This window comes from Pyxicephalus adspersus, chromosome 3 (genome assembly GCF_032062135.1).
Source record: "Pyxicephalus adspersus chromosome 3, UCB_Pads_2.0, whole genome shotgun sequence".
NCBI lineage: Eukaryota > Metazoa > Chordata > Amphibia > Anura > Pyxicephalidae > Pyxicephalus > Pyxicephalus adspersus.
Window position 1 is genome coordinate 96,278,655 of NC_092860.1, and position 27,763 is coordinate 96,306,417.

At 35.8% G+C, this 27,763-nt stretch overlaps 1 protein-coding gene across 1 annotated transcript; it reads right to left on the bottom strand.

Annotated features, from left to right (window-relative positions):
* Positions 1-27,763, bottom strand: NDNF (neuron derived neurotrophic factor). The gene is made up of 4 exons (XM_072405785.1): positions 27,516-27,763; positions 7,277-7,462; positions 6,384-6,508; positions 1-3,922 (listed from the first exon to the last, which is right to left on the bottom strand). Exons 2-4 carry the CDS (start codon positions 7,459-7,461, stop codon positions 2,523-2,525), a joined length of 1,710 nt encoding a protein of 569 aa, XP_072261886.1. The 5' UTR covers position 7,462; positions 27,516-27,763; the 3' UTR covers positions 1-2,522.

Sequence of the window (27,763 nt, forward strand, 5' to 3'; positions counted from 1 at the left end):
AATAATGGTATTATTTATTTTACATATTCAAAATATAAATGGCCAAACAGCCTGGCAATCACACATTTGTACACAAGTAGAAAATACAAAAAAAAATGACAACAATTAAAATATGAAATTATTTAAAACAAAATGACAACTGTACAAACAATACTCAAAAAGATCACTTCATAATTCGAAAATACACATCTGATGGCAAAACTGACAAGCATGTGATTTTCCAAGACCTTCCATCAACAAGCTTCTAAGGCAAGGAACATCTCTCCTCTCCATGTCATCTTGCTGATCATGTTGACAGCATTCTGTATTTTATAAGTCTTGGATATACTTTGAAGGGTTTTATATAAAGCATATAGGTCAAAGCACTAATTCTGGGTAAAGCTGGTTGATGTTTGCTACTGCATATTATTACTCTTTACTCACTAAGCTTTAACTATTATGTCTGTATAAAGATGTCATTAATGCTCATTTGAGATAATCTCTTGTTGGTGAATAAACGGTAGGATTTTCATGATAATATTCCCCTACATGTTGTTTCTAAACATATAAAAAAGCCTTTATTTTATTGTCTTCAGGGCTGAACTTTGTGGGATATTTCAGTTACACCCAGTTGTGAGATCACCACATTTACAGCACATTGGGGCTATTTTAATATATAGTAATGTGGGAAATAAACTGGGTTTCCAACATCTTGGCTTGCTTTGCTAGTATTTTTAGTACATTCACCTTGCATTTTCCAATGCATTTAAAGGCAGCCATATACAGAAGGGTCAAGAAAATAAGAAGTTTAAAAGTTTTAAAAGAAATTTCTATATTTATCCTATATTTCTTTCCTACATTTGTCAGCAATATAAATCTAAATAACTTCAATACAGGAAACAGCAGCTAAAATATCATAAAATGGATTAGAAATAATAAGGTTTTAAAAATAGATCAGCTTACTGGATAAAACAATGCAGTACAATGACTATTTTAAACTTGGGGTAAAAAGGCATCTTTGAGTTCACTGGGGTTGATTTACTAAGGAAGTGGAGGATATTACCAAAGTGACGATTCACTGAGTTTTGTAAATATAGTAAAGTTGTATTCACTTCTATCATCCAAGCAAAAACTTTTTTTTTTGTTATTTGCACATATGCAAAACTTGCTAAGCTCAGTAAACTTTCATTGTGCCTTAATACTTTGGTAAATCACCCCAAATAAGTTGTAAATTACATGATTGTAAACAAGAGGTTAAAAAAATGGCTGAGTAGCGTGAGATTAAAAATCCCCTGAGTATTTTAGCCGTAGGTATCATTCACCTGTATTATATTTAAACTGTGACTATGTGGTATCCACAACATTCGGCATCTTGCCTTGTGTTTATACAACATCTGGCAAAACGATTTTTGTTGAGTGATAAAATGTTAACACTGACAAAAAAAGTCTGCCTCAGTGCTGCCTTTACAAAGTTTTACAATGCCTTCCATTAATAACATCTTGTCATCCTAACACCACCTTGAAAAAGCTGCAACTTCTAGTTTTGCTTGTGGATTAAACTACAAAGTACTGTCAGTTATTGTCTGTTTCATCTTTCCTTTAATGCTGCCTGTTCACAATACTGGGTGGCCCTTTTTAAAATCAGTCACAATAAGAGTGTCTGCTGGCTTATATGCTTTGTTTGTTCCTTACTTTACTATTCCTTCTTGCTACACAAATCTCTTTTAAATTTATACTGTATTTATATATATATGTATCTTTATATAACTATAATATATCTTATATTTCTTTATATATTTTGCACACAAACTGCCATAAACACTAAAAACAAGTTAGTAACTTGTTTACTGACAACAGTCACTCTTTCTAAATATAGTATTTAGACAACGAGTAGGCAAAAGAAATATATAATCTTATACTTTTAATTTTTTTTATGTACAGGAATATATGTTTGACAACTTTATACATACAATACATATTTAAAAAATAAACCAGTCTAGTAGGAATGTACAATAGGCAAAGAAGAATAAAGATAGGTCCAGTTAATACTTAGTATTCGATCTGTATTAAGTAAGGAATGGTTTTGTAGTTTACATACAACATAAACATTTCAGACGAGACTTTATAAAATAATTTACAAATAGTCTATCAACTCTAGATTGTATTGTGCGAGCGTGAATAGAACCAGGGGACTTGCCCTGGCTGTGTACTTAGTAAAATAATTTAGTCAGTTCATGCACTGTGTGACACTACCGAAATTGTCCTTCGTACTTTTGTATCCATTATCATTGTTACTTCATCTACCGTGTGTGTCTGATATTAGGTCTCAGACCTATAACAATTACTTATGTCTTTCAGTTCTAGAGAAGCAGCAGGATTACCACTTGGAAGCAACCACTTTGATATGTAAACAGAAGGATACAAGTTGATACCTTTCTACACTGCTACAGGTACTGTGTACAAGTCACAATTGCTTGGCTGTACAAGTAGTTAGTCAGTATGATCCTCGTAGGATATGTTTGTTATACAAGTTCACAAGGACTCTAACAGAACTTTCTTGTTTTAACCAGTTTGCTTTGATATTTGACTGAATGGCCTCCATGACCCATGACATAGACATCGAGGACGTAAGACTTCCCAGCTTCGAGTCCTTTGATTGTCTCTGTGGTGACTGCTTTATGCAAGTTTTGACTGTGGAAATATTTGCAGAGAACTTTCTCTGATTTCTTTCTGGTGTCAGGCCCCAAACACTGGTTTTGTTCCCGTTTCTTTTGGTCTTCATTGTAGTCATCATCAACTTCTTTTTTATACACGCAATATTTATTTCTTTCCTGTGTTCCCAGCCATGCTATTGTAACAGAAGTGCATGTGCGCAGTTTGTCAAAGGCTTTGATTCTTGTGTCTTCTGGCAGTGAAGGGAATGGCTGCTTGTTAAATTTCGATGTTGCCAGGATTTTGAGCATAGAGGCACCTTTCTTGCTTCCCTTTAGCCTGATCAGGTATTTAGCCTTTGGTTTTCCTCTCAGCTGGAATTGACGCACACCTTCTACGCTCTGTGACAGAAGTAGTTTGCCATCTCTTCTGACTTGGATCTGAATAGTGTCCAGGCAAGAGTGAACTGAAAAAGTGACTTTTTGATGGGAAGAGACTGGGGCAAATCTTAAAAATTTAGTGCCTTTTCGCTTAATGAACACATCAGTAACTTTTCCATCCTTCAGCTCTACTGTTTTTTGTTTTGCTTCTTCCTTGGTTCGAGCAAATGTTCCAACGTATGCAGTGCTCATATTTGTGGCCGAGTTTACTGCAAACACATCAAAGTAGTACTGAGTGTCAGGTTTCAGATCAGACACTGTAAATATGTTTTTGTTTCCAATGCATACCTTCAGAAGATCAGGCTTTGGTTTGGCAGTCATCTGACGTACCATCTTTGTGGATAAGGTTTTTGACATGAAATTACGATCTTTTCCAGCATCGTTTTCTGATGAAAACCCAAAGTGGGCAAAGTCAAAGGGGCTGAAGTCTAAACCAGGCTTAGGAGCCATCATAAAAGCATCATCTGCATTGATCTTGGCTTCAACTGCGCACATGCTTTTAAAATTGTGTTCCTTGTTAATAACAACACAGTACTGGATCGGTTGTTTTAAAACAGAGGATGTCGGAGTTGGTTTCCATGCTAGTGTGACTGTAGTGCGTCCAAGAGACGTCACATCAACTCTTGGGTCATATGGTAACTCTGGATAAGGCTGGTCAGACTCAGGAGTTGTAGTGGCATAAACCTTAAAATGTGTGTCCTTTTCTGTTGAGATTAATTCCAGCTGATACAAACCAGAAGGAGAGCTTGTAGACACAAAGTACTCCACGTCATTCCCTTTATATGAGAACAGTTCAGAGCCCTCTTCATTCATAATCTGTTGTTTTTGCTGCTCCAAAGGTTCAGGCTCACCTGCAAAATCAGACATAAAAAAAATAGATCAGCAAGTGTGTTATTACAGCAGAAATGCAAGTCTGCACTTTGAATACCTGACCTTGCTTAATTATCAGCCCATTTGAGCTCAACATCTGCTTAGATGTGGAAATCAGCAGTGGAAACAAAAACAAGAAAGCATGTTATGCAAAAAAAGGTAACACTACATAAAATGTACTAATAAAGATACAATGATGTCACAAAAAGACATATAGATATAAATTAAGTTATACTGATACAGTTTGCAAATCTACTTTTATTTTGATAAACACTTTTTTGTGTGCTGCGCCACAAATGTACATTATTTATAGTCTGATTATAACAAAACGGAAGCAGTGTTTGGAAGTAAACTGAAACTTGATACAACTGTTTGTAGGCTGCTCCTTTAAAGAACAATTCCACATTCTTCTAATAAATGTTTTAGTAAGCTATCCAGAAAATACAAAACTGTGTAAATGAGAAAGTACACACATTGCTATATAGGATCAGTAAGTGGGCAGAAGGAGTGTACCTCCTGAAGGTCCTTGATGTGTAATTTTCTCTGCTTTTTGCATTGCCAGTCACACTCACAGTAATGTTCATTGGTTTTAAGCTTTTTATTAAACTTTGCATTGTGAGAGGCAGGAAGCAATAGTGAGTGAGAGTTCTAGCACAAATTGGTGCTTTTCAGGATCAACAAAATACAGACAAAAGGGAATGCAATGAACAAGTACAGAACAATTTGGTCTGGATAAAAGAGAACTATATAATGGTAAACTGTATTCCCTGTAGGTTTTTTTTTTATTGTTTAATGCAATTGGCTCTGCTCTTACAAGGGAAGGCTTTAAGACTAAACACCCGACTTCTTGTTTATGCATGCCAAAAGGTTTGGGAAGGTAGCAGTGACTACAATAATGAAGGGTAGGGGCTTGCATTTAAAGCACTATCTTAGGCCTCAAGAAAGAGTTATAAAGGATCCAGCAACCTCTGACTGCTTGTCTGCACTGTTTGACACATAAAAGTGTATTGGAAATCTTTGATTTCAATGGATTTTTAATAGTGAAAAGACCTGTAAGTGCACAAAATTGGATTTCAATGTCAATATTACATATAGCTATAGGGAGACACCTTCCCAAAAAGGCTTACTGTATGTATGGCTTGTTCCCTACCTCTCTTATAGAGGAAGGTCATAAAACACATGCACTATTATTAAAAAATATAACTTTATTCCTAATGGTGAATAATACATTCAGAAAAACCTATGCAAAAATAACAAATCAAAACAACAAGAACACTGCTTGCAAAAGCTGATCCTCACAAACCTGCAAAACTTTGTCAAAAGTTTATCTACTCTGCTGAGATGACACTAATATCTGAGACCAGTTGCTAGTAATTAGTTTGCCAAAATACATTGCCATGGGAATAAATGCAAACGCAGCATTGCATGGTGGACAGGAAGTCATTTCCCCTGCAAGATAATACCAGATTCCTAAACTGCTTAATAAAAACCTGCTACATGTTTCTACAACACACCAGTGGGACCAGTCAAGTCACCCCACAGCCATAGGGGTGATATTTACAACAACACAATACACAGCTGATTTCACTAACCGCAACAAAAAGAAAACACATTCCCTTCTCTCAGTGCTGACCCTCATCTGTTAAAACATGGAGTGGCCTGGAGCACTTTTGTCCTCTTGTCCCCTGGATAGCATCCTGTGTACACAAGCCTTCCTTTTCTTTTTCAGCAAATATATGTTTACTTGAACACTTTCAACCAGCAGTTAAAAGTTGGTGAAAAATCATCATCTCCAGTGAGTATAGCATATATTAAGACAAACCCAATATTTTAGCTAAAAACATCATGGTATCAAATGTGAGCAAGTTTGTTGTTTTTAAAAACTCTAATTTATTTATAAAAAACAATTGACTAATTGTAATTGTAAAATGTAGCAATTTGCCCAAGTAAATTGTAAAATCAAAGTCAACCTACAAATGCCATTCTCCCTTGTACCAAATCATTTACAATGCTGTGAGATTCAGAACTTCCTGAGTCCACTACAGCTAGCTGTTCTGTGCCCATGATAAGACCTGGTGAAGCTGCCATGTGCTGGTAGATTCTCTCTCTCAACTACTAATCAAATTTAAGTCCATTAAAAGTTAGGTAATAAAATATAGTTAGAATGACTTTACCTGTATGTCTGAATCAAATCTAAAAACTCCCAACCAGCCAGCAATTGTAAAGTAACTGCCATGCAGCAATTGATTTGCCATTTTGTCTTGCATTCTGGCTTTTCCTACTACCCTTGTACTTTCCTGTGTTATATTCAGCACAACTAGTAGTAGTTTAGTCTTTTGGGATAGTAGTGGTCGTAAACAACAGGAATAACTTCCAAATGTGTTAGAATTCTGTTAGAAAAAATAATGGAACAAGGTGCAACATATGGGACTATATTATTACCTGATCCTTCCCCACTGGCTTCCTCAGGAAGTTCCTGTAATGTCAGTTTCCATTCCAGAGGGGCATCACAGGGTGTAACAATAACAGACAAGGGTGTATTATCTTCCTCTACCACAAAGAAGTACCTGGAATGGAAATATTAACACCTGATGTGATATAAACGTACAAATGATTGCATACAGTTGTTTACAGCACAGACTTTACAATAAAAAATGTTTCATTGTATTTACAATGCAAACTTCAAAAAATTATTAAGGACTTAAATACTATCGTCCCCTGAAATGAACGGATTAGAATGCCACTACTACTAGCTTTGTATCTCCTAATGATATTGATAAATTTGTTGATTGCCCACTGCTTCTGCCCATGCGTCCATTCATTGATTTGTAAAAAGAACAACCTTTCCTGATCACGGCTCTATTTTGTATTACATTTTCATTCAATGTAATTATTTTTTAATTGAATGTTTACTCTTGTTAACATATTGCATAGTGTATGCCTACTTTACATTTTCACAAGAGATGGGTACAGAGCTAGAGCATCCAGCGTTATTCTATGAGCTGTGCTTTCCATTCTTCAGAATGTCTTCCTAAGAAGGGAATCAATGCAAGTCAGCATGGTTGCTGGATGCAATTTTTGATAGTTGATAGGTAAGTGAAGCAAAGCTCAACAAACAAGATAGTTTGTACCAAGTCAATAGCTCAGTGGACACTTTTAAACTTATGCATTTTAGTGCTTACCAGTGGTAGGGAAGTTCATTAACATAAAGTGATTGTAAAAAAAAAACACTTAAAAAAAGACTGAAACCTTGCAATAAGCTACAGTGTAATATAAAATGACTTATATGTCTAGTGAAAACCCCATAATTCTGTATCTTTGCACATATAAATTACCTTTTAGGGTTGTCTCTAAACAGGTAGCCACCAATCTCAGCTCCGTCGGGTACTATAGAAGAATCGTGGAAAAGTGATTTTTCTTTAATTTGCATTTGAAACAGTTCTTCATCTCTAGTGGGCAGTTTCTGGCATTTCAAGCAGATTGGTAGTAGAACCAAAATTGCGTACCAATGTGATAACATCCTGCAAGCAAACAGACAATACAGTAAGAATATACAATAAAAACAAATATATTTTGAATAAAGAAAATCCGTTATAAATGAGGACATTGAATAGAAGATTTATTAGTATATAAAAAACATGTTGTGGTATTTCAGTTCTCTTTCTGAGCTACACTTGGTTTATTTTTTCTAAAGTTTTCAGCCAACTTTTGGTATCTCAGTCACACTTTTAAAATCAACTAGCGATTAATTGGTAAGTGTAGCAATCAATCACTGGAGAGATGGAACAAATAGCTTCCTCTTGTATAAACTACACAAGTAGAATGTAGTAGCTAATAATATCACATGAACGCACAATGCTCCAGTTGTATGCAATTGATTGCTGACAGGCCGAAGAGATCTGCCCAGTGAATATGTAGCGGTATATATGCTTGAGAGGTCTGCATGTCTATGCACATATCAGCTAATAAAAACACTGCTATTCAGATGTCTGATTGCCATCTTATGACTATGTCTTTTTGGATACTGAGTGCAGACAATGTTGACACTGTGTGACCTGGCTGTAACTCAAGAACCTCTTGAATGCTGCTTGAGTACCAGCAGTTTCTTGCACCCTTGGGCTACATGAATCCAAGCAGACAACCTGCACAGACCCAGTTTACTGAGCCTTTTATTAAGAATATATAAAGTACTAATTTGTCCGGGTCTGAAGTATTATTCAGAGAGATTGTCAAATGACAGTTGTGCAAACATTCTCATATCCCTTCTCATTATATTGAGAATCTTGGAGGACTGCTATAGGCAAAGGTTTCCTTTATGTTGTACCAGGCACTAAGAAAAGCAGAACGGTATACCTTATATTTTACAAATTTCCCAATCACAGACCCAAAATCTTGAAATAAACTGTAATAATAGCTCTTTAACCTTAAAACCTTAAACTGTACTAGGGTCTGCCAGCACTACTAATTACTAAGTATATAATATGGGTCAGTGACAATACAAGGTTAAATAAAAACTATTCATGGCACTGCTGATGTGATGAGTTCTAATGATGGTAGTAATGATGTAGATAGTGATGACAAGGATTTTGTATAGGTATGAAGTGTAGCAGTAAGAGTGCTCTGGCTCAGTGTTTACCAAATACTAAATCTGCAAACAGTATGAAGATCCCAACTAGGTGTCACCTTATATGAAAATGTAATGGAAGTATTGCAGTAAAGCACTGTGCCCACTAAGAAAAGTTTACAAATCTCCACCTAGAATGGAATGGTCTGAGCCAGGCCAAATATAGGCAAAAAACTTAGCCATTGGTAATTTCTTGATTGTGTTTTTGGAGTAATAAGGGTTAGAAGATGACAACTGTCTGTGAGAGAATTCTTATTTTTGGGACATGTTCTCCTACTTTCTCTTGTGTCTATAGGAGGGGATGCTGTTAATTGCTCCCCAATAGGATGAAAACATCATCAAGAAACCCAAACAACTAAATAGTAAAAAAAAAGTTTTGACTCTACATATTTATTATGATCTTAACTTGGCAACAAACCACATCTAGTGATATCCATAAAAACCAACAAGATATATGCTTCCACTTTCAATTTAAACTCCAGTATTTAAATATGGAATTTCTTGTACCCCTCACCCAAGCGTGCACACATATTCCTACTTACTAGCTGCTAGTGGATCTTATCACCAGGCCCAGAGCTGCTAAAAGGTCCTAAAACAGATTTGCCTTGATTTCAGATTAAGCCATACAATTTATAGACACTATAAACTGTGTCATATTTTTTAAAAGATGAAAGTGTGCTTTTCTCTTATTATTATTTTAGCTCTGTATGGAATGAAAATGGAAGCAGGTCATTTGGACTGTGGGAATATTTTAGGAGATAGATGAAGCAAAGCAAAGCTAATCCACTAACTCTTACTGTTCCTTTTAAATAATCAAAGACATATTTCAAGTACTGAAGCAGAACTGCATGACCGCAGTAAAGCTTTCTCTTGTCATGCTGAAGTGACTCGTGAGATCTTGTATAAAAACCTAAAACTTTAGGATTCTGCTATGATGTTCTTTATAGGCGGAATTACACAGCGCGCCCTCTGCAATGTCATATGTCCTTAAAGTTAGCTTCTATATGACAGTGCTCTATAATCCTTTCTCATGAAGGAGGACTAATTAATAGAATGAAGAAAAACATTCAACGTCTGTCTGGTCAGTATGCATTAGGAATTTTCTCTTTAGTTTTGATCCGGATTAAACATAGAAAAAAAAAGAAAAGCTTTAAACAAGTCTCAGCTACAATACATAAAATTATTAATGATATGAAAGAACATGGAAATAAAGTTCTTGTTTTTCTTTCTTTAAAATACTTAATTTTATTATCACCATGTAAAAATCCTATATTGAAGCATATGAAAAAAAATTGGCTTTGTGGGAACATGGGTTAAAAGAACAAATGATAGTTTGATCCACTTTTTTCTCTGCACGTATACACCTAAAATATTCAATAAATATTTTTAATAACTGGATTTTGTAAAAAGATTATTAGTGGAAATAAACCCTGCCTAATCCAAACATATTCTTCATAAAACTATTTATAGGTTTCTTTGTTTGCGCTCTCAAAATCGAGACTATAAAGTTGATGAAGCAACTCATAAATTTTCAAACTATATTTCTGATTAAAGACACAAATTTAATTGTCCTGGTTATGATGGCTATTACCTACTATAGACGAGTTTCCCATATAGTTTAGTAAAATACTATTGCCTAATCCTGAAAGAAGTGATATTACTGAGGCAAGCATTTCACTATCCCTCATAATGTACCTAGTAGTGTCATAGGGCCTGATTTATTAAAGTTTTCTAAGGCTGTAGAGAATACACTTTCATCAGTGAACCTGGATGATACAGCAAACTTGCAATGGATTTCTTTAAAGTAATTTGCTATTTGCAAGCAAATGTTTTGAATCCTGGACCAGATCCATTTCAGGTTTGCCAGATCACCCAGCTTCACTGATGAAAGTGTATCCTCTCCATCCTTTAATAAATCAGGCCTATAGTGTCCTCTGCCATGGAAATGTCCCGGGGGATATACTGGTGGCCTCCAGTACTGCTCATAAGTAAAAGCAATTCTAAAATATTTCCCTTAAGACACAAAGTATGAATTTATAAGGATTGATTTATTAAAGTCTCTTACCTATAAAAATTCAGTAATGTTCTTCCTATGTAATATGGTCAAGTGTTGTTTAGTGCATATTCCGTAAGACTGTAACCTAGAAACCCTTGGCACCAGTTGGCTGGCACTCTCCTGCCTAACTATGCCTTAAATTGGCACAGCTTATAATAATCCACATTACTGGAACACAATGTGCAGTGCTTGGTGTACACTCATACCTTAATCCTTTTTCTTTCTGTTGTAATATTGTGAGCTTAGCAGTCTTCACTGCCCAGCACATACATTGAAAGAAAGTTTGGTCACAAAAACAGGAACTATTGAAGGGATCAGCTTACATAATAAAAGAAAGCCAAATCACTATAATACTTTTTATGGGCTTTTTTGTATTTTTCCAAAAATGTAAAGGGTCCAGTATTTTTTGTTGCAGTCCCATCTATTTGCCCTTTAATTCAGCAGTTTCATGTATGCCAAAGCCATCGCTCCAATAATAAAAATCTAATGAAATTAAAGTTAACAAAATTATCCTCACTGCCTTGATCTGGATAAAACATTCACCATAATGGTATACTGTCATCAAGTTTAAGAGTCATGATTGTGATTTACTGACTTCAATTAATCTCGTATAGTTAAAACAATGCATCTGGAACAAATAAAATCCAGAGTATAATTACAGGGAGCGAAAGACCATGATTGGAAGTTAGCAAGCAGAATTTAAAGAACGCTGTGTTCATTTTATGCTGGCACAAGCATAAGTGTGGGTCACGTTTAAGTATGTATTTTGTCAGACATATTATACTCTAATCGAAAAGATTTATAATGTTGGGCTGCTTGATTCTAGAGAAATTTAAAGGGTTATTTAACTGCCACTGCAACAGGAAAATAATTAAAACATTTTTAGGAAAATATTTAGGAAAATAAGATTCTTTTTTTAAAAGGAAGGTTCTAGACACATATTTTTAGAGTGGTGAAGAATTAAAACATCTGTTAGGATTTCATTTCATTCTGCGACCCCATTAGGGAATCCTTCATTAGCTGTGTAGACTTTAGGACAGGACATCAATAAAAACCTGTCCAAACCTTTTCCACTGTAACATAAGATTATTTGTAAGTAAAGAACTTGTTTTAGTGAAAAAATATATTTTCTTTTATAAAGAGTAAAGGTGGGGTATAGTAAGCATTGGTCCAATCGTTTAGGTGACAGTAAAGTATCGAATCAATAGGTTAGTAGTTTAGGTTATCATTTTGTTTTTAGGTTGAGCCTGGGGGAGTTAACACCTATGCAGACATAAAAACACACAAATCAATTTTATGTAATGGTTAAAAGAATTTGTAAATGTTGTAAGTTAGGCTTTACACTGACCTCTCACCTTGTAAATTGCCATAGTCAAGTATTGGGTATTAATATTTAGTTGTAGGTATATCGCTAAATTTGACCGTTGGTTAGTTATCGTTAGTTACTGGTAAGAGATGTTAGGATGTGATAATGTGTTAGGTATATTCCATGATAAAACACTGGCTAACTGAATATTATTGAAGATTTCCAATAGGATCATCTGACCTCACCCTTAAAAGAATGAAAATGACTAAGAACCCCTAGTTATTTCCAAAAAAACCATCTGATTCCAATATCACTCTCTGCCCAGAGCTGTTATTATTTAAGGGAAGCCCCTACCAACACACAATCTACTGTTGGCAAGCCCCATGTTTTAAGACTAGCTACCTATTATCTGAGTTGTTGTAATGAATGGGGTCACCAAGCAAACAGTACTTGATGAAGATTTTTAATCCCTTTCCTGTTTCCTAGGGGGTAGTTCATATGGACAGATAGAAGCAGGGCATCAAGCAGTATCTTGTTGGCGCCTATCCTGCATGGAATAAATGGAGGCAGTTGACTACCACCAGATGCCCACCATATTACCTAAACGATTGTTCATTTTAAGAAAGCACGGCAATGATGGCTGCTCAGCATTTGGTAGGATGTTAGCCACCATGCAAATGACTGCAAACCATTCATGTGAACTGAGCCTAACGTTTCACACAGGTGCTAGACTTTTGTCACCAGAAATGATGATTAGAGATGGTTTCCAGTGAGAAAAGGAATGAACAAGTGCTGTCCCATAGGAAACTGTCAGCCATATAAGATAAGTGGGTGATATTGGGCTACATCAGCAGGTGTTACATTTTCACTTGTCTTGACAAATACATACATTTACAATTTCACAAGTCTTGAGACAAGACAATAGGTCTTCTTCTTTTTTTTTCTTGGACAACAAAAATCTAGCATCTTTAGCTAACTGAAAGTGGAATTAAACCCAAAACCAAGCCAAAACAAATAAAAAACACACTTACCGTCAATCCCGCAGATCAGTCCATCCAACGGGAGGTTTCTTCCATTGTGTCCCGCGTCGTCCCCGTGTCTGTCTTCGGCCCGGCGCAGAGGGAGCGCCAGGCCCTGCCATCTTCCCCTCTTTTCTTCTTCCTACGTCACCCGATCTCGCACTGTGCATGCGTGAGATCGGCAATTATTTTCCCTATTGATGAAAGGACTCACAGAAGGAACAGCCTAGAGCCTCCTGGGATGCATGACGTAGGTATATCGGGAGGCGTTGCGCTCCCATTTATTCGCTTTAAGATTGTATAACAAGAACAGCCATCTAGCCACCCAAAAGGCATGAGAACTTCACATATATGCAAATGCCATCCAACACATTCAAATTTTTCTTTAACAATGTAAATGCTTTGTCCACAAGAAACTCCTACTTCTTGAAGCTGATTCAGGTACTAGAAGTTTTCCAATGAATGATAATTTAGCTCTTTCCTAATGGATTGTAATTTAGCTGTTAGGTTTAAAAAACTTCCTCTTTTAGCTTATATTTTACATGGACAGGGACTACAATGGTGTATTTCAGGACTGGTTGTGAAGTTGAGTATTCTACAAAACTCCTTTATTTTAAAAGATTCAACATCCTTTCATCTCACAAAGGCAATTGATATGAAAGCTAATAGGAAGTACTTTCATGTAAGAACTTAAAAGACAACAAGAACATTGTTACCACTTTTCACAATGGTTTTGCACAACAATTTCCTAACATGGGAAAAAAACACGTCAATTATTTACATGTATACAAAATACATAGCTAAATATTAGATTTACTATTAAAAAGCCAAATCTATATTATCAACCTATAATTCAACAATAAATACATTGATACTTGTTATTGGTTTATTTACCTTCTAAAATAAAGTTGCAAAGTTGTCAAAAATGTTTTACTGCACATTGTCATATTTATACAGGTAATAAATTGACTTTTACTCAAAGTTTACATACTCTTAAACTATATTAGGACATTGGTGGAGAGTGCAAATTGCACTGAACACGCACAGTTGTACAACGGTACTGGGTCATATGACTTAAAGACATAACAGCAGGCACCGGTGCTCTAAAGTCATTTTGCGTCTTAGTCTAAGTGGGAGTATAATCTGATATTGTACTAATATTGATAGTGCTCACTTTACAAAGCTGTTGTGGTTTGAAGTACACAATTCTAACTTTAGGTCAGGTGATCCTTTACGGAGTTCTATATTACAAAAGCTGTAGCATAACACATACAGATTTTACTATACTAATCTGATTTTTTGGAAATATATATATATATATATATTTTGTTTTTCTACACATTTTATTGACTTCTTGTAAAATTTAAATCTAGGAATCAATCAGATGTTAGCCAGTTCTACCAAGCATTGAAAAAAACACATTCTGAGTCACAGCCATTCAAGACAACACCCAACTTGACCACACAAGTAGGGTGTGGGTGCCCACGTCAGTTTTAGTAAGACTGTGCACATTGAAGGGGTCAAAAGGGCAAAGCACATAAAGGACAATAATGGTCATTTGTGGTCAGCAATTTTGGCTCATTGTGACAAAAACAGCCCTTGCAATGAGCAACACAGCAGATAATGATCACATCAGTCTTGATAATCACCAGGAAATCAGCCATTTTAGGGCCAACAATTCACTGTGATGGGTTGAAAATTAGTGAGAAATGTGCAGCATGTGTATTCAAAAATACTCATATCACATAGATCTTATGCTTTAGCACCATTATACACCATAATAAATGTGTATGATGGTCAAATATTCCCATACCAGGAGTACCATCTACCAAAGAGGTCAACTGCCCTTCCATGCCTAACATGGGTAAGTGTACCTTTCAGCGCAAGACTAAAATCAGTTGTGTTCTAGATACAGTTAGTACAGACTGTCCCTTATTAAGTAGTTAGGACTTGTCCAGACTGCAACATAAATGATTACATAGATCATAGACCCTCATTTCACCAGGAAATATAAAAATCCAACAGGTCATTTAACTGTCTGGATTTCCATAAACACGGATATATTAACTTTTTATGGATAATTTTTTTTATGTCAGTTAACTATTAAACGGATGCAATTTTACCACATACAGACATTGCTTGGACACTTTCATAATTTATCAGTCTATTATATGTCCTGTCCTGTATATAATTCTGTTACAGTGTTACATACTTATAAAAGTATGTGCTTTAACTCTGGTGATAGTCTTCCTGTACTTGCTTGTATCCGCATGAGCTGACATCCTAAGTTTAGTTTGCAGTGTCTGTAAAAGTTAGTGTTCTGGAGAGCACAGCTCTATCCTTGCCACAGACTTGGCACTCCACAAATCAAATCAGGCTTTTGATGTCAGTTCATTTATGTAGCAGGCTGGAAATGAGCTGTACTCCATTAAAGACATAATTCCTCTAAATACGACGGCTGTAGAGGTTACCAAAAAGCAAAAGCATTCAGCCATGGAGCTGTTTACTTATGGATTTCAGCATTTCTTTCACTATTGATAAAGACACAACAATGATCTCTTCCAAAAGGCACAAAATAATCTTTTAGCATGTTAACTAAGAAAAAGCTATTGAGATATCTGTAATTACCTGGTATATATTTTATTAAACAACATATTATTAGGACATTGGTTTTCAATGTGAATTCTTTGTTTAGCAATCTTTTGCACAATTTCTTCAGTGTAATACTATGACAAGCTACTGTATGTTCAGCAAGCCAGTCACTGCTACCTTGAATTGCCCATGATGCCCATTTTCTAAGAAATACGGGAAAATACTACATGTATTCATATACCCCTGTGTACTGTCAGGGTTGGGGTGGTATTTCACCTACCCGTAGTAAACTGGTTGATATCTAAGCAAAGTAACCTGACCCCAGAAGAGATTGTTGAATTTCATACATGTGTGTGCCATATGTATAATTTGTGACTGCTCTACAAAGTAGTAAAAAGCTGGGTCACTACATAAAAAATATTAGGAAATTGTCCCCTTATCCATTCTATGACCCAACTCTAGGCAGAGTAGAATTCCTTTCCGAAGTGTATTATTGCTGATAAGACTGATGGCATGTGAGCAAGCTGACTCCATTTATAAGCCAGCAGGCTGATAAAATCATCAGATTGCTCTTTTTCCATTTTATTAAAAATGGTACGTATAGGAGCCAACAGCGAGGATCCCACTGGAAGTACTAAGAGACTTAAAAAAAACCTGTGATTTAGCTCTATAGCAACTACTAAAAACTAGGAGAGGGTTGACACTAGCTGATAGTAATTTCCTGAGAATTGAGATTTTGAGTCTTTTTGCCTATACAATGCCACACAATACAAATATAATGTGCTTATTATCAATACATTGTTAAACATTTTTTTAAATGTAAGCAGTGTAAGTATTGGCTTGTAATTAGCCTCTTGCAGTCCCTGTAGAGTGGAGTTTGGTCCGGGAGAGGAAGGGGCTGCACAAATGAGCCAAATTAGTTTATGTGCTGACAAAAGAAAGCTGATATTTGGTGAAAGAATGACAGAAAGGGGAGCTTATTACTGAGCTGCTTCTCTTTCACTGACCAATCACAGATTTGGGTGGGCATGGCAGCCTGCACACCAGAGTGAATGGTGTAGAATTCATTTACCCCTATTTCATAAAAGAAATACTATGGCAAACTGGATTTTGAATGCAAATGCTAAAAATGCAAGAGCTGTAATTAATATACTTTGAGGCCACTTTCAGACAGGCAGTGGGTCAGCTATTTGGCTGTCCAATTACAGCGCTGGTTTTTAATAAACAAGCATTCCAAAATTTGACAGTGGGTCCCAACAAATGGTACAGAAGTGTCCCCATTCATTTCCGGTCCCATCCGTTTCAGGTTAGGGAAACTGTAAATTTTTATCATAAGATTGTAATTGTCTTCTATGAAATTGCAAAGTAAACTTGCTTAAAATACAGTCATAGAATCTACACAGATTTTTAATTCCTTAGCAGCTTCAGATTTACTTACTCCTTATTTGAGCCAATAAGAATCTTCTGTGCAGTTTATGACAAAGAGTTTATCCCTTCCATACGGCAAAGAAAAACTTCATATCAGCTTTCTTTTTACAATCTAAAGAACACACATCAAATCTTTTTTTTTAGCTTTTGGCTTGCAAAACAAGAAAGCAAAATACTGTTATATATCTATATATATAAATACATATAATCCAGTTTGTAGCTGTACTCTGGCGATTGAAACATATAGCAAGTTCATCTCTGGTTATATCTAATTCGGCAATACATCACATCTGCTTTTCCAAACATGCATGAAATACATGACTAAAAGAAATCATCATACCAATAACAATTCAAACCTTCCAGAAATGTATTTTTCTGCAAGCCTATGTATGTACAGATTGCTCCTAACATGAACAATTCCTAGTCATGAGCTGTGTGGTCTGGGAAATATCAGCTTAATAAAAGGTTAACAAAAATAAGCACATGTACAAACCACTGAACATTCAAATTCTGTGTATTTAGCATGCAAAGTTCATTTGATCTGTCGGTAATGTCCCATGTCTAATTGGGTAAGGCCAGCTGTTCTATTTATAGGTATAATAGAAGAGCACTAACTACTAACATTTGGTAAATACAATTAAGTGTTCTTATATAGGGAGGCAGAGGTTTTGCCTATAAATTACCTTTTTATATCAAATCTGAAAAATATACTACATTTACATTTTTTATTAATAAATACACATTACATGGCATGGTTAGTAATTACTCTGATCATAACTACTGCAAAATTCTGATTTTCTTTGTAGGTTTATCCTGTAACATTGTATATCAGAGCTTGTTTTTTTCACTATGAAATGCAACACTTTTACAGAACCTATCAACAATTCAGGACTATATAATACCACTGATAAAATAATAATTATTGTTATTATACACATGATGACTGTTGCTGACAAGCCAAATAAACCTAAAACGGCTGACACAAATATTTCTTGAATGTGGTGATAATGTTCTAAGCAGAGCACAAAGGAATTTAAGCACAGTCCATCTAAAGAATTCCTTTTGCTAAATAATCCGCTTAAGAATTGAATTTTGTTAAGTATGAAACGCCTTAACATCCCTGCTCAAAATAACGTTTTAAACTGTGCAGAACACTGTCTCTAATGCCGGCATTCCTCACATGCAAGCAGCACAGGGGGACGTGTCTTGTATGTGCAATACACATGAATTCAGTAGATGATCCATAACCAAACGCTATACCAGCCCTTGCTTCCACTCCACACCGATAAAAGTCTACAAAGATCAAGAGAAAGGAACATATCTGCAAGAAAAACCAAGGAATTCTTTTCAAAACAATATCCACACCTGTTTTTTTACTAAGACACCTTGGTTTTCTCAGTGCAACTTCTCCGTATGTTGAATATTTAGGAATCTATGAAGTTTTGCCTGTACTCTAGATTTCCAGATATGAAAATATATATAGCAGAAGCAATATAGGTCATGGGAGATATAGCACCAATAAAAATATAAGCATCATTAGTTCCAGGTAAATAATAATTGCATATTGGCTGATTGCAATTGTCTCTCACAATTTCCCATGTGAAGGTTTCTTGCAGTTTCTTTATTGATGAGAAGATCTATGTAAATACCATCTATTTTGTGATTGAAAGTGTCCCATTTGCAACAATAAGCAATGAAGAATTGGCCTTGAGCATGTCTGATCTTTACTGTAAATTATTATCAAGTTGTAAGTCTTTGAAGTTGTTGGTGTAAATATAGCATGCATGAACTTGATTTACTTTGTAAAGCATTATAGTAAACTGTAACTGTGTAAAGTTCTGTTATCCATCTTAACCAATTAGGTTACAGATTACAGCACTTAACTCTTAAGGAAGACTAATTCTAGTTGGTCCCCTTGCATTTTGCATGTGACATCTGGCCTACATTTTTTTTTTCCATTTTTGTTGTACTTAAATATTTTATATGCTCTTTAGCTCCTAAAAGTTCTGCTCCCTGCATTGTATTCTTATGAAAATCTTGTTATGGGTGTTCCCAGCTCAATTAATAGTTCAGAGAAGCTACAGAACACAATACCAGCATCGTCTACTAATCCGCACAATTATAGATGAGTATCTGGAAAGAGGGGTGGCCATATAAAAGGTCCTTTAATGTAACAGCACAGACTGAACAGGGAAGGGTTTTACATCATAAGGTTTTTGTTTTTGTTTTTTTACTGTGAACATTTGTAGAGTTCTTAGAAATAAAATCCCTGCTACCTTTCAGTTTTCTAAAAGACGACTCTTTTTTTTTTGTCTGCAGAGCATGTCAGGACCTGACCGATCCGTTCTGCGCTTTCTTAGATGCAGAGTTGTAAAAACTGTTTTTTGCCTTGGGCAATGTGACTATATGCAGTAATATTATTTCCATAGGTGTTTTAATTTTAACCTCGTGAACAGATTCTGAAACGAGCAGACTTAGGTATTTAAAGGATATTGTTTCGCAGTTAAAACATAAACCTGGCTTTCTGTATTTCATCAAACGCTGATTCTAATGATTTTCACTTTATGAAATAGGGATTTCACAAGTGGCTCACCTGTGGTTTTCAAGGAGACTGAATGTCTCTATTTATTGTACAGAAAAATATATACTTCACAGCCTTAAAATGCGTTTTAGGAAAAATACAGAGATTGCCACTGTTGGTCTCTTTCTGCCATTATAAGCCATGGACCTGGAACAAGAATGCAGCTATTAAAAGTCAGAAAGAAACATCAGAACATGACTTATCTAAATAATGGTCCAATTTAGAAGGCAGTTGCAGACTGTTGCATTTTGCAAGTGTATATTAAAGAGGATCTGAATTATGAAGCTGTGCCAATGGCTAATTACTAGTATGGCCTGTGATCTGCCTGCTGCTGATATTTATCCATTACAGGTAATGCCCAAATTAAGGACATCCAACATACGAACGACTTTTAGATACGAACGGGGCTTCCTTGCTCACTCCTGTGCCGAACTGAGGCTTGATGGGGGGAGACGATCGGTTTGCATGACTTGCAGAATAAATCTTTTGCTCTTCTGCAACTTCTTGTAACTCTTTAACCTCCTAGGTAGGTTCATTTCTGTCTGGATTTATATGTCTAAATAATTGAATGTCTAGGCTCCATAAAGACTTTTTTTTGTTTGTGAATAACTCACACCGAGGATTTTATACAGTAACTGACACTATACTGCCTAATAATATATTGAGACAAACATCTGTCCTAATTACATTTATTAAAATATTGTACCTGTTCCGACTTACATATGAATTCAACTTAAGAACAAACCTACAGTCCCTATCTCGTATGTAACCCGGGGACTACCTGTACTAGCTTACCATGCCTTGCATTGCATTGACCTTGTGTGGAGTTGGCAATTTTGGTCAACATAGCTTCCAAGAGTTGTCTCTTAATGACTGGTGATGTAATATTTAAAGAACGACAAGGGAGCAGGAGGAAGATAAGACCCAAAGAACTCTAGTTTTCTCTCCAACAAAGGGAACAGTAAGTAGCACAGTAGTGACATCACCAAGTCTGACACCATATTTTATGAGATTAGGTGTTAACAGCACAGTGTCCTAGATGTCCTAATATAGATGTTGTAGGTACTGGAGTTATGCTTTTCTTTCAGAAGAAATGTCCAACATAAGGTGTATATTCCAGGATATGACTTGGGCACAATATTCATTTCTAGATGTTCACATTTCCAAGAGACAGCTCTAAATCCATCAATAACCACTACAGAAGGCACATTTCCTAGGGAAGATATGAGCAATGGGTTCTGTACATGTCTATGAAACAGATCTTAGTGTAAGTAGATTTTACAGGGTTTCCTTTTACATCCTGTAATATCTATCCAACAAAACAAAAGTCTAACAATAAAAGGATGAACTCACTCAAAAACTCACAAGCATATTTAGGTTGTAGAAGAAATAACATCATGCACATATCATTCTATATGAAGCATTGCAAAAGCTGGCATAAGATAAAAAGGACTCTGCCCAATCTTCTTTTCCTGAGTGTGCTGCCAGATGCTTTACACTCATGGTTCAGTGGAGTCGTATCCATACTCCATACATGCTGAAAAAAAATCTTGTAAAAGAAAATTTATTGCTAATTCTAATCAAATGTTCTTCTAGCTTCATGCTGATGCTGGCATGTAAAACAGTTATTCTTTTACTTATTCTTCCTAAAATCATTTTTCAACTATATTCCTAGGGTAATTAATTATTACCTTAAACCATCAGAATCCCCAAATGATGGTTTCATGATAAATTCTCCATAAACTACCATACACAAATAACAGAATATTTAGTCCATAGATTGGAAATTTAGCCATGACCTTTTGGGAGAAGGAAGAGACTCAAACAGCTACAGAAAAATGTTTCAAGTCATAAAGATAACTCAACATGTGAATTTTGGAGCCCATCAAAAAGTAAACTTCATACTAGACGTGACAATTTTCTAAAGTCATAAGCTTACTTGTCTATTTTAGGAAAGCAAACACAATGTTCTAGTGCATGAAATGCTTAAGTGCAATTTTATTGTTAGTCATTATTCTATAAAAGTTTAGTCACGTCTTGTTTCATGCCCATTGGTGGTGCTGACTTGTTTGGGCAGGGGACAGCCATAGCAGATCTATTGAAAAATCTAAACTGGAAAAAAAGGAAATTTGAGAGGAGCTAAGGAAGGGACGTATATGTGGGCTATCTGTATGGTATATGCGGATGGCATAGCATAGGCTGGTAGAAGTGACCCTGATAGGGCAGATGGTTATTAGTTACCAGGTTTAGAAAATCTAAAACAATTACGTAAATGACACATTTCTAAGCATAACATGTAATTTAACAAATTAGGATGGTGTGAGCAGACAGCAACCAAACCCTCACAGAGGTTCTAAACTTTACCTGCTCTATCCAAAAATAAGATTTGCTTGAAATACATTTTATTACCATGGGGGTGTGTATTTGAACATATATGTGTCATGGTTTGGCGATTTAAGTGAGCTTACACAACTAGTAAAATGGGCATATACAGTAAATCAGGGAGATTTTATTGGTAAACTGTTCTTCAATTTTCACAGAGCAATTTAAAAGAGGAACATTTACAGGCCTAGTCTTCTATCATTCCAATCTAAAATCAGAGGAAATGGGTTGGAGATTCCAATTATAGGACTAATGGGTAATCTCATTTGTTTTATGTCAAAACAAAAACGAACCTTTATTGGCCCAATGGTTGCTAAATGGTTATTACTATTGTTTTTGCAATCATATAATCAGGCTGAAATGATCCTTAAAGATAAAATAAATAACAATGGAAGAGAGAAAAAACAAGTGTAAAATAAGCATACAGTTTGTATGTAGAGATTAACGTAGAAAATACATGATATTTATTGAGACTAACAATTGCATTGTGTTTTTTTTCACATTTGGCCAGAGCAATCCAGAGCAACAGGAAACCTGAGCAGTTTTTGTTTATTTAAGTCACAACTTCAGCGTCATCTGCAAATCTTTAAAACAATTATTCATTTCTACTGACCAATATCTGCTCTGCAGTCAGAGTTTAAAGACAACTCCAGCCATAAAAACTTTTTTATTTTTAATAGTACTAAATAAAAAATGACCTACATGTGAATGATACTGTTAGTTTAGGTTGCCCCTAGGAAGGTGGGCTCATGATGTCATGAAACTCACAGTATATCCTCAATCTTCTAAGAGTTGTTTGACGATGGGTGCCATACAACCTGGAAAAGTGAGGCCATCTAGCAGTAAAAAGAAGTATTACAGGGGACGGACCTGATGAGTATTAAATCCCCTTCTTGGGAAATATGTGCTTCTGGAGAGCTGATCATGCTCTATGAAGATTCATACCCTATGCAAGTAGTTGGGTACATGGAGGTAGACATACTGGACTTATAACTTGAATAAACCTCCTTTTTTTGTAATTTTAGGGTCCCAAAACTTAAAAAGGATGATGTGAAAAAGACATATAGAAGAATATAGCAGCAGTATTTTAATGTACACTTACAGAGTAATTTAATTTAAAGAGTGGAAGTCACTTTTTTGCTGGAAAATATGACTTGCATGTGGTGCCCAATTTATAAAGTGGTGTGGAGCCTGTACAGCCCAGTTCTCTTTGCTTTAAGGCTGAAAAGCAAACTTCATAACTGGAGTCACATGAATTTGAGAGATCACAACTAACTCTTATTATTTATTTCTAATATTTAAATTGTATCCACTTGCTTTAGAACACCAGTTAATAAGTGTCCTATGCTTTTATGTTTTTTTAGGAAGTTATATGGATGTGATACACCATACCTCTGTTGTATAAATTAACCTGTTATTACCTTTTGAATTATAACATAGCTTTGTTATGATTTCTATTTGAGGTTTTGCTAAAGCACCTTGTGTAGTTTTCTAAATTGTCATAAGCAAAATTAAAGAGTATTCTTTATTAGTCGGGTTTTTTAAGTACGTGGCACTTAGAAAAAATGGGTTCCAGTACATTCGGCAATTGAACTGCATTACACTACATATAGTATAGTAAAGTATAGTATAGTATATATTTATCACCTGTGACCACTGGCATTCAGGCATTCAGGCTTTTCCTGGCAGAGTCCGAGGTTTGATGATATGACCTCTGCCACACAGTACCAGTGGCGGCAGCAGAAAACCCACTCAATAAAACAATACAGGGACCAGTAATGTGTAGTAATGCCAAACAATTCTTAAATATTAGAGTGCATTGGGCATAACAGTAAAAGCTGATTTCCTATTGTCACTTTCAAAAAGCCTAAAAATACGACCTCTGCTACTGGGGCAAAGCCAAAGCTGTGGTGGAATGTGCTTCTACTTTGTATTAGAATATGTCTGACAGAACTGGTATGCAACTAATACCAACAGATTAAATAATAGTAATGAAATGCTACTGTCCATACACTGCTTTGTAAAGGGCAAGTCATCCTTTTCTCATTCCTCGCAATGTCCCCAGGACAAACAAGCCCCAGGCTGAGCTTAAAGGAAGCACTTTTGCATGCCTTCGTTTTCTGGGTGTTTTGAAAAGGAACTGATGTGAGACAGTCAAAATGCACACTGACATCTATTTCTAGCTGTCAGTGACATCACACCCTACGTCCGTCTAATGGACGCTATTTCAAAAATGCACCTAGCAAACAATGAATTGTAAAGCAACACAATAAGGACTAACCTTTTCATCATGAGCTGCTTTTCCTCTGCATGATAGATGTCACTGCTTCAACGTACCATACAGATAGGTTGGTAAATAATTATGTGAACTAAAGAAAGGGTGTTCCGTCAATCTTAAATAAGGTGACAGGTAAGTGGTCACTTTATTTTTAACTGATGCATTTACAGTCCTTCTTATCAACTGGGTAAAAGGGCTCACGTACATGGCTGTCAGGTTCAGAAACAAGTCAGTTGGAGTTTGCTTTTAAATGCTCCTAAACCGCTTTGACTCAAGTTACTCTGATGGCCTTTAAGTTGCTAAAGAGAATTTTTGTGCTGATTTTTGATTGCTTTAAATTGCTTTGGCAATCCCTTACAGTCCTGTAGACACAGCACGAAGCAAGAGGAAATCTCTCTGAGCTCAGGGAAATCCTCTCTTAGACAGTTGTCACATTTAACAAGTGTCCCCATTGGAACATTTTACATCTTTACAATTTTCGATCTTCTCTAACATTGGTCACAGTGGGGGGACATAGACATTCACCGAAGGTTCTAATCTTTCTCCGCTCTAATAAAAATGTAAAAAAAAGCTTTGGACTTTAGGAAATAAAATCTCTGATTGAATAAGCCAGATAGTTGATTCTTATGTTATATATTGCTATATATACTTCAATTCATACTGTATATGAAATATAGGAAAATATACCATTTTTTACAAATTTTGAATAAGGTCCACAGCAAATATAAAGTATTTAGTATACCACACATTTCAAAGTTTTTACTGTGTGATAGATAGAACAGAAATTTCTATCTGATACTGCACTCATTCTAAAATCAAACCAGGAATTCCAATCGGTGCTGTGCTGAATCTGTATGCTGAATCTGTATCTGAATGCTGTATTTTATATAAGATCTTAAATGAAATATGTATCTACTTTGTTGTTAAGGTGTTAGTGCATACTTTACGCTACTTTCAATTTAAAGCCAAAGGAGTTAAATAACGGCTATGATTACTCCACTTGGTATATACAAGCAATTTCAGCTAAACCACATTTTTCTGGCTAGTCTTCTAGGCTACACATAAAACAGATAATATGTATGTTGAAAGTTGAAATGTGGTTTCTACAAGCACAGTGCTTCTTTTATATAACCTGCTGTTAGTGCAGATTTTATTTACTTCCAACAAATAGATTTGTCTTGAACTGAGCCCATATTAGTCTATTAATGGAATCATGGTTAGAAAGCATCGCTGGATCTACTTAACTTCCTACGACTCATTCACCCTAAGCAAACTCCGAAACTTTAAGAAGGCCAAATTGTACCAACATGCAACCGCTTGAAATGTTTCCCTAGAGTGACCCATAGTGGTGGTGCTATGGCACAGCATGGCACTGCTATGGGGCTACCGTACATCTCATTCCAGAGCTACATCCACACAGTATGACCTATTTTCTGTACAGCTAGAATGGATATATATTATCTGCAACATCATTTGTGATATACCAGGGATTTCATTTACTAGCAACTAGGAGATTCAGGTTATCAAATAATACACCCAAATATGCTGTGAAAATATACAAATAATACATCAACAAAACAAAAAATGTTCTTTTCTCATCATGTAACCCATAATGTAATACTTTTTAAAAGGAAACAACTTAACAAGATTTTCATGTTTTTTATTGCATTTGGTTTGGACTAGTTGAACTTTTAAAGAAATACATTTAGGAAGCAGCAGATGAATCTGAAGTATGATGAATGCTTCCACTTGTTCTTTCCACATTCACGCAGACGGACTGATATAGTAAATACAAGAACAGCAAACTAAAAGTATTTAATCCCTTGCACTGTGCTTGATCTTACCCTACTTACACTGTCTGACAATCACTATACAGTAAAATATATACAAATAACAAGGTGGGAAAAAATCAACAAATTTAACTTTTTAGAACATTTAACTTAAATAAGCTCCATCTACAACAGATCCCATTCTAAGCCTCTTGGATATCTGATATAATAAATGGTCCTTATACGTACTAATAATTGAATGCAGCATAATACTTAGTATGTGGAAGAGCAATCAATTTTTGCAAACTTTAAAATTTGCAAATGCAGCAACATTGTATTGTATTGTATTGTTTCATCCTCTTACATATACAAAAATGAGTCAGTATTATATTGTGATGATCAGCTTTTGTAACAGGTACAGAAAAAACTTGTAAACTTGTTTTTTAATTCGGTTCTTTTAATTCTTTTAGTGAAATGGTTAGAAAAGATTTTTTCTTTGCTCTGTAAATTAAAGTCATCAGCCTTGGCAAAAAAAAGCAAAAAAGCTTTTTTAAATTTTATTGACCTAAAAATTAGAATTCTATCTTTTGTTCCTAATTGGCTATATCAGGGAGAAAGTCCCCATCAAGGATTATATGTGTCCTGCCAGTAATAACACACGATAGGGTTTCATGTTTTCTCTTATGACTTTACCAATCAATGCATTGTATGGGGCAGAATGCCGGTAATGACCCCCTGCATTGATCTGCCCCCGGAATCCAGTATCCCAATTCATAAGGTCATCTGTATATGTAAGGGATATGCTAGGAACCCACTGGACAGCCATATGTTCCCTGCTCAGTGACATGTGTGTACCAAGAGATTATTTTCCAGCTAATCCATCTGATTTGATCAGACCCTACCTTTAGCATCCTACTGATTCATCCCTAACAAATCTCCTTAGTACATGGCAGTGAAGCTTAGGCTCATGTAAGGCTGAATTATGAAAACAAACAAGGCACAGAGAGTCTGCCCACAACAATGCCATCATATCAAACAGGGATCTTCCCTGCCAAGTTTACCCTACAAGTCAGATGCCTCCTCCAGTTACATGTCATAAAGCGGCGCTGATTGTGCGCTGGCAGCGATATCAAAGCTGTAATTTCCTGGGTCTGTTCTGTAAGGAACTTTTCAAAGCTCTTGGAACTGGGAGAGACCAATTAACTCCTTCCACTGATTGCCAGACAGTCATTCCTTCACTTCCATGGCAGCCCTGGTTCAGAGAGAGAGGGGGCAGCTGTCCTCTTTTAGTGTCTGATCCAAATGCACTACCATCACATGGCTAAATATTATTTATATAGCGCCAAAATATTACGCAGCACTTTACAGAGTCCATAGTCACATAGAACAATGCATTGATTAATTGCTCATAGAAACACAATGCATTTGTGCGATTAAAAAATCGCAGCAGAAAAAAGTGAAAGAACCTTACCATGGATCAGATCACTTGATTCTGCAATCATACACACATCATAAAGAAAAGTTTGTGATGCCACTTACCTGATTCTACCCTTAAAGCTGGATGCCCTCTGATGCCAGTCACAGCTTCTTCCTTCTCTCAGTCCAGAGAAAAGTTGGGAGAAAGTGACAAGCAGAGCAGCTGCAGATGTCAATGGAGTAAGAATGCTGCTGATATCCAATATCCTCACCAGGCAGCCTGTGTACAAAGTCTGCTCATGTATGGAAAGTTTGTGTGTCCCCGTGTGTGTGCTGTGTGAGCTGCTCTGATACTATACAGCACTGCTGCT

What these genes read in the sequence shown, in the direction of transcription:
- NDNF (XM_072405785.1), bottom strand. Translation starts at nt 7,461, where the DNA reads ATGTTATCACATTGGTACGCAATTTTGGTTCTACTACCAATCTGCTTG. An exon ending in TTTAGAGACAACCCTAAAAG is followed by an intron (nt 6,509 to 7,276) that starts GTAATTTATATG and finishes TTTCCATTCCAG; the next exon opens with GTACTTCTTTGTGGTAGAGG. An exon ending in AGCCAGTGGGGAAGGATCAG is followed by an intron (nt 3,923 to 6,383) that starts GTAATAATATAG and finishes CTGATTTTGCAG; the next exon opens with GTGAGCCTGAACCTTTGGAG.